Source organism: Clarias gariepinus, chromosome 7, assembly GCF_024256425.1.
Source record: "Clarias gariepinus isolate MV-2021 ecotype Netherlands chromosome 7, CGAR_prim_01v2, whole genome shotgun sequence".
NCBI lineage: Eukaryota > Metazoa > Chordata > Actinopteri > Siluriformes > Clariidae > Clarias > Clarias gariepinus.
The window spans coordinates 21,419,659-21,428,297 of record NC_071106.1 but is presented as its reverse complement, the minus strand read 5'-3'; the positions used below and the strand labels follow the sequence as shown (position 1 = coordinate 21,428,297).

Below are 8,639 nucleotides of genomic sequence, written 5' to 3'. Positions count from 1 at the left end.
TTCCCAGCTAGAGTAGATGGGCCTTGACTGCCCTTGATCCTGTCAACAGTTCACTGATATATACTTGATAATGTTTTTTTTTTTTTTATTATTTACACTTGATACTTTGACTGGCTCCTATAGCATAAATTACTGCATTAAAGCAGCATTTGTCCTCAAAAAAATTAACCTATAATTTAATCAGGATAAACTTCTCAAGTTTAAATACATTTTTATTGCATTTTTATTTATACCTTTTTTCAGAATTCACTTGTAAATAAAACTGTTCATAATTATTACAAAAAAATAATAAAATAACAGGTAAACCAGCAGCTTCAGGAACTCAGACAATCATGTTTGATGTGTGTGGTAGTGTCATAGTTTTAGCAGAAAATCAGAAGTACTGTTGCATTAAATTAGCATATATTCATACAAGGACCATCTCAACAACCCGTAGAGAGAATTTGCCAGCATGAGTGAAATGTTTTGTCTGTTAGCGCAGCAGAATTTGTGAGGGCAATTTTAGTTTCTACTCCAGTCGTGCTCCACGAGCTCCAAAAGCAGTGACATGGCACACTTCAACATTAGCACCCAGCTTCTGTAGCTCATCCAGCCAGATCTGTTGTTTCTGGGATAAACGGTCATTAGGGCCCTTCACCTCCACCAGCTTAAAAAAAAAAAAAATATATATATATATATATATATATATATATATGGAGAGAGAGAGAGAGAGAGAGAGAGAGAGAGAGAGATACTTGTCAGTATAACCAAACTTAATAATTACGGGTCACTGCCAGTATCAATGTATATAATGAAGAAATAAAAAATATGTGCAGTGAAGATCCTAACTCATATTCCTGAAATTTATTTTTTTCAAAGCTCACCTTATAACTGTTTTTTGAGGTGTTCCACACAACCAGGTCAGGAAGTCCTCCTTTGCTGTGTCGGTAGTCCTTTGCCATTTTAAGAACTATTTCACTTAAAAAATGTCCTCCCAGACATGCCACTAAGCTCTGCAACAGCACATGAAAAATCATCTAAACATTTATAATCATTAGATTACATTTCTTGATAACAACAAGCATTAGAAATATCCATTTAGCTGAAGAGAGCTTACACATTTTTGGAGTTCTTAATAATTATACAGCAAGTTAGAATGTAGTTTCTACAGAGTTACAAACTGGGTGGACACTATCTTTTCATATGTCTAATACAAGAAAATCAAAACAAGTCACAAGTCCAAGATTTCATTGACCACATTTAACTGTGATTACAGTGCAGTGAAAATAAATTATTTTACTCTGCAATTTACAATTTAAATCCTGAATTCAACAATTTTTTTTAATCCTCATTCAGTAGTTCACTGACATTTAGGTAGTCAGCTGACATTTTTACTGCCACATAACATTGCTGAGCCTAGACCCGAGTAACAAAGACAACCCCATAACATTGCTTCTAGAGGCTTGTACAGTGGGCACTATGCATGATGGATGCAGCGCTTCAATGCTTGCCCTTCTATTCTGGCCCCCTTGCTCTGGTATAGGGTCAATTTGAACCTTTTTCCATTGCTTCAAACTCTGCTTCAAACTTTTTCCATTGCTTCAAACCAAATTTAAGTTTTTTTCTAACACTAACAAGTGTTTTTCTTATGACCACACAGCTGTTTCTCATAATTTTAGTCATGCAGAAATGCTCTTACTTTCACTTCTAAACATAGCTGCGATTTCTGAGGTCAGTTTATTTTACCATGCATTTAAGTGATCTCCATTCATTGATATATTTTTTTTCTGACCACTTTCAAAAAAGGTGAAAGGTCACCACAGTCCTTACAGGTTTTGTGTTGGACAGTTCTTAACCCAATTCCAGTAATCTCCTTAATTGCTTTCAGTGCTTGATGCAGGCCAATAATTCTTGGCTCTTCTAAAATGGTGACCTTTTTTGGCCAGGCAGTATGCTAAGCTGTTTTTTCACCCATGCAAGGTGCTTTATCAGTTTTACTCTTTTAAACCATAAGCAAGCAGAGGAACATGTAGTGTTTTACGCTGGGGGTTGTCAAAAAAAGTAACCTGGGCTTGCTGAAGACAAGAGAATCGCTCCCAGTTAACAAGCGCACAAACTCTTCCCTCCTGTGAATTCCACACTTCAGCCAGCAGCTCCTGGAGTGTTTCTGCAGAGGCTTCAGACAACAGCTTAGCCCGGGCCGCTATGGCCTCCTTTCGGTTTTCATAGAAACAGTCAGTGTATAGATCCAGAGGACATGTCTGTAAATCACAAGAATGACTACTTTACACTTTGGTAATAATGTATAATCACCTGTGTAAAAAAAAAAAAAAAAAATATATATATATATATATATATATATATATATATATATAGATTATTGATAGGATACACATCCTGGGATGCACATCCAGGGCCATTTTAGTACAGTGAACTCATTGTCATGTTCAAGAAACCAATTTGAAATGATTTGAGCTTTGTGACATGGTGCATTATTCTGCTGGAAGTAGCCATCAGAGGATGGGTACATGGTGGTCATAAAGCGATGGACATGGTCAGAAACAAGGCATGATGGATCCATGTTCTCATTCTGTTTACGCCAAATTCTGACTCTACCATTTGAATGTCTCAAGAGAAATCGAGACTCATCAGACCAGGCAACATTTTTCCAGTCTTCAACTGTCCAATTTTGGTGAGCTTGTGCAAATTGTAGCCTCTTTTTCCTATTTGTATTGGAGATGAGTGGTACCAGGTGGGGTCTTCTGCTGTTGTAGCCCATCTGCCTCAAGGTTGTGCGTGTTGTGGCTTCGCAAATGCTTTGCTGCATACCTCGGTTGTAACGAGTGGTTATTTCAGTCAAAGTTGGTCTTCTATCAGCTTGAATCAGTCGGCCCATTCTCCTCTGACCTCTAGCATCAACAAGGCATTTTCGCCCACAGGACTGCTGCATACTGGATGTTTTTCCCTTTTCACACTATTCTTTGTAAACCCTCGAAATGGTTGTGTGTGAAAATCCCAGTAACTGAGCAGATTGTGAAATACTCAGACCGGCCTGTCTGGCACCAACAACCATGCCACGCTCAAAATTGCTTAAATCACCTTTCTTTCCCATTCTGACATTCAGTTTGGAGTTCAGGAGATTGTCTTGACCAGGACCACACCCCTAAATGCATTGAAGCAACTGCCATGTGATTGGTTGATTAGATAATTGCATTAATGAGAAACTGAACAGGTGTTCCTAATAATCCTCTAGGTGAGTGTATATATGTAAAAACGTCTTTTCATTTTCTTTTTAATTTTCATTTTGGCTTACAACTAAGGAAAACCCAAAATTCATACAGTAAGCAGCCAGCCTACTAATGCCAGACTAAGTGACCATTTAAAGGCTCAGGAAACCTTTGCCAGACTCTTTTGAGTTCATTAGCTGAGTAAAGTGTGATACAATGAGTCACCAATATTTAACGTTTTCACAATATTCTAATTGAGATACTGAATTTTGGGTTTTCATTAGCTGTAACCCATGATCATCAAAATTAAAAGAAATAAAACATTAAAATAAATCAGTTGGTGTACAATGAATTGTATATATGTTATGTTATATACAAGTTTCACTTTTTGAGTTGAATTACTAAAATAAATTAACTTTTTCAATGATATTCTAATATATTGAGATGCACCTATATACACACTAACATACTATATATACTGTAATACATGTGGTATGGTTTTTCTTATGAAGATGTTTTCTAATACCTGATAGGGTGTTCTAAAGACATCAAAGACATTCATGAAGACAATGTCCCACATCAGAAGACCAAATAAAGTGGAGAATGTAGAACCTTCACCATGAATGCCTGCAACAAATTAACTGATCATTTTTACATATTCAACTCAACAAACTACAGATAATGCAAATCAGGAATGACTGCCATAGGACAAAGCATGTGTAAAAACCTTGATCGAAGCCAAGCTCTCTGTAGTGTGCCAGAGCCAGCTCCTCCACTGAGCACATCACCATGCCATCACCTCCTTCTCTAGAGCCTTCATGGCCAGCAGCGGGCCTAAGGAACACAGATTTGCCTGTACCACCCTCGTGTGGGAAAAGCTGGCCTCGAATTGTAATCTATAAAATACAAAACAGTGTATATGATGTATGTAAAAAAATTAAATACGATAAGTTATAATGTATACTTTAAAAAGAACCAGAGAAGCTTTTCAGATGAGATGCAAAATGTTTTCAAAATTACAACATAAGTCTGGTGAATTTTATCAGGTTTATAAAATGCATTATTTATTGAGCTGTAATTAACTTTTTTTAAGCACATTATTTACTGCCCAAAAGTTCTTTAGAAAATAAAGGGTATGCATACAGTACTTGAGTAACGCTGTTGATAGGAAATGGAGGAAGATCTCGGAGGAGCAGCCGGTGCTTCTTAAAACTCGCTGACTCCTTCATTCTGGTAGCTCTTTGGTGCAATGATAAACGGTGACCTGTTCGGACCAGTGGATCGTTCAGTCCATCCCTGATGGCGTAGATAGCCTTTAATGTATAAACCACCATGAGAGTTAGGAACATTAAACTTGTGCCAGAACAAAAATGGCTACACTGAATATCAAAGTAATTCATTGTTCAGGGCTTTAAAATTACAAGGTTAAACATTTATTAATCCTGATTTATGTAAGGTTTTACACACGCAGTTATTAGCCCTGATGAAAATTACGTGCAATTGATTTAACACACATAGCGAAACTAAATAATTGTGCTATTTAATAATTATGGAGATATCACATTCATGCCAACAACCACATCATAAAAGATAATTTTAAAATAATGTTTTAGTATGACCAAATTGACCAGGTCACTTAGATGTCACAAAAATGGTCTGGATTATATGACCTGCTCATGGCATTTTAGGTGCTGTTGGAGATTGAGGGCTAGTCTGTCCCACCAGCGCCCTCTACTGTCTGGACAGAACACTGACTGAGATAAAAGTGAACGCAGCTCATCCACAGCATCCTGCAGAAACAAAGGAGAAATACATATGTAAAGAAAATTTGGCAAACATCATAATTAACAACACTATTACTATCATGTCTGTCATACTGCGTTACTAGCATTTAAAACTCAATGTAAAATTATAAAAATTCTATGATCAGTTTTGAATCGCTACAGGAAAAGAAATGAATAATAATAAAAATAAATATAATAAAATAAAAATTTTTAGGTTTACATTCATATAATTTCATAAAAGTAATAATAAATTTGTACTCTCAACAACAAAATATTTTTCATTTTGCTTTAGCACTGGCTATTTATGTATGGAAGCAATAACTTAAATAAAAAAAAAATTGACAAAGTGTCAATTGCTGGTAGCCACTAGTGAGTATTTTTAACTGAAGCACTAATTGTCTCAGTTTTCTTTTCTTATAGCTTTCAATACTATGAATACGCACACACCCGCCCGCACACACACCTCATAACGACGCAGCCTCTGTAGTATCTCAACTCCTCGAGACAGTATACGAGTATATGCCCAGCCTATAGTGAAACACCTCAGGAACACAGGCAACTGCTCCTGCCAACTATACACAAATACAGGCTCATAAGCCTCTGCCATTAAGTAAACAGGAGAAGAAGAAGAAGCTAAGAACAATAAGCAATTTTGAAGCTCCAACCTTAAGTCATAAGTTTGCTTTAAGTTTTGCCAGTTCGATTTCGCAGAAGTATAGAGGACCAGAGCTTCTTCCCACGAGCCAGTCTGCATTGCTGTAATCACCTCTTGAAAGATTCGCATGGCAGTTTCATATCTGTTCAGAAGAATGTCACTTAATAATCTGCCCACTTTAACTTGGTTCCTCATTTCCCTAAAAATTCAACCTGCTAAAAGTTCTTAAATAAAAATGCTAGAGCACAAACCCTTAACCCTTACCTGATTAAGTCTTCCCTGTCTCTAAAAATGTTGGCGGACCGCTGAACTGTGTACGTAGGGAAAGCCAGACGTCCAGAGTTGACCAGGAAAACAGTGTAGAGCTGGCCTTGACCCCCTGATGCCATTTCCTCCTCCTCCAGACCATCAGTAAGAGAGAAAAGCAAAAGGATGCGGGAGAACATAGAGCGAGGATCCCGACTCAGGAGAACACAGGAGCCTGCTAGCTTTTTTGCCCTGCAGAAGAGGTCAAAAAATTATATACAGTATGGCTAAAAGAATGTGACCATCTCACCCTTATCATATGTAGACTCAAAATTAATGCCATGAAGTCAGAATCACAGAAATGTTTCTTACGCCTTTAAATGAGGCGCAAAAATAGCCCAAACCTGTTCCCATATGACAATGTCCCTATGCTTAAAGTGAGTACAATGTGAAAGAACAGACACTCAATCTCTCCCAAAACCAGTGCCCTACTTCACCTTCGCTCATTTGACCGATGGTTACAGTAGATTTTGGAACCACGTTTAATAATCTAGACAACTAGCTGGCTACTTCCTAAAAGAGTGCAAGTTATTATAGCACAAAAGGGGAAGACTAAATCTGGAACACACTGTGCATCAAATGCATTTGTTTGTTATTAATCAGTGTCCACATCCTTATTGGCCCTATAGTCTAAGTGAACTAGAACTTTGGTATGACACTAAATAGGTAGAAACTATTAATTTATTAACACAGGCCATGAATCTCTCTACTAGTATCAAACCTTTTGAGAATGACTGCACCGGTGTTGCTTTGGCCAGGGGCAAGCGAAAAGAGAGAGCGCTGTTTGGACAAAACAAGAAGCCCTTCCACTAGTTGCTGTTTCTGGCTACTGTTCCCTGGACCTCCTAGGTGGAATGTCTTAGCCAGACTTCGGAGCTCTGGAGCAGGTAAAATATCCAAAACATCTTGGATCTCGGTGAGTTCAGACTCTAAGGCAGAAATTATATTGGAAGGAGTTAAAATCCTTGCATTCTAAACATCAAAGCACAAGCCTTTTTTTTTTTTTAAGATATGAAAAAAGAATCCCACTTTTGCTCACCAACCTGTCTGGAGAAATCCACTGGAGACAAGCTCTTGAACAACAGGATTAAGGTCTGAACTAATCTCAGTATAATCCAGTTTGCTCACTTGCAGCCATTTCAACTTCCTCTGAAACAGACGCACATACAGCATCTGCCCAGGCACTAGGAAATAAGCGTTAGGAGTATTGGTTTTTATCCAACAATGCATTATCCATATGTACAAAAACATTGAACAACCTGCAGTGACATGCACTGTGTTACATTTCAGACTCTTCCACAGTATATGGTTGTTTTTGTAATTATGTTCTAAAGTATATTCTCTACCTGACATCTGCTTGAACCTCTGGATAGATGAGAATTCTTCTTCACTGAAGAGACATCGGTCATCCTGATTCTCCAGCACCGTTTCTAAAACACTCAGGAAGTTCTGAAGATAGTATGGGCGCCTGGGTGAACTATCCTCCACAGGGGAGGCACTGGAATTGTGTGGAGGATCACTACTTCCATCCTGTGTCATAATCTGGTTTGTTTCTACATCCTGGTGTTTGGATTTGCTGACTACAACCTCTGGTAATTGATCAGTGCTGCTAGATTCGGCACTGCTTTTTCCCGAATACTTTGTTTTCTTCTGTACGACTGGAGTTACACAGGCACCAGGAGACTCCTCTTTTTTCCTTTTCATAAATCTTAAGGAAGCACTAGTATCTGCTGATTTAGACACTCCAGGACCAAGAGGTTCTTTTTTTGGTGTGGCCTGTTTAATTTTTTCAAGATGAGGTAGATTTTCAGTTGGTACCTGAGAAGTTAATTTTGATTGCATCTCTACATGTTCAGATTTACCATGTATATTCTCAAAGTTTTCTTTTTGTGAACTACTTGGCTCACTTAAAACTGGATCTTCTTTGACAGAAACTTGGATGCTGTGACCGTTGGAGTCCTCTGATGGAAACAACGCTTTCTTGGAGAGTTTTGAAGACAAACGCCCAAGACTGACTATCCTGACCTCTCCAACATGGGAATTGTTGTTAGGTGATTCTTGTCTTGTCATGCCACTCTTTTTAAAATATGGGCTTGTTTTTGCCTCCTGATTATTTGCATGCATGCTTGCATTTTTCTCCTCATCTGGACAGTTAGGGACACTTTTTGAAGAGAGACAGGATGTTTTTGTTTGCTCATCGTCAGAGACTGCTGTTGTTTGCATGTCATTTTCCTCTAGATAGTCTCGACACTGAGAGTCGATGTGCTCATTGATTTTGAAACGAGGTATGAATTTGCCACACAGTGGGCATGCCAGTTTTGAAGGTGGTGTGTTCTTAAAAAATGAAGTAATAGAAGGTCCTTTTTGCAGTGTTGCATCATCTTTTTTTGCTATAGAAAGTCTTCTTAGATGCCTGGCTTGGTCTTTGGATTTGCTTTTACCAGGTTTGGGACCCATGCTCTTCAGGTAATATGAAGTAATTCAAGGAGAACCTATCTCTAAAGCGCTTCTGAACCTAAGAAATCAAACATACAAATTTAATGCATAATTAGAGTGGTGTGCAACCCATCTCAGGGTACAAGTATACACACTCTGTTAACTACTTACATTTAGCAGACGCTCTTATCAAGAGCGACTTACATTTTTATCTCATTACACATCTGAGCAGTTGATGAACCTGACATTTTA

The 8,639-nt window shown here is 38.0% G+C and overlaps 1 protein-coding gene across 1 annotated transcript; it reads right to left on the bottom strand.

Moving 5' to 3' along the window:
* Positions 1-339: 339 nt before the first annotated feature.
* Positions 340-8,450, bottom strand: fan1 (FANCD2 and FANCI associated nuclease 1). The gene is made up of 13 exons (XM_053499789.1): positions 7,298-8,450; positions 6,995-7,135; positions 6,673-6,880; positions 5,910-6,143; positions 5,656-5,787; positions 5,454-5,562; positions 4,877-4,996; positions 4,355-4,519; positions 3,934-4,102; positions 3,733-3,833; positions 2,046-2,240; positions 864-992; positions 340-646 (listed from the first exon to the last, which is right to left on the bottom strand). The coding sequence occupies exons 1-13, from the start codon at positions 8,406-8,408 to the stop codon at positions 509-511; spliced, it is 2,952 nt and encodes a 983-aa protein (XP_053355764.1). The 5' UTR covers positions 8,409-8,450; the 3' UTR covers positions 340-508.
* Between the last annotated feature and the right edge of the window lie 189 nt (positions 8,451-8,639).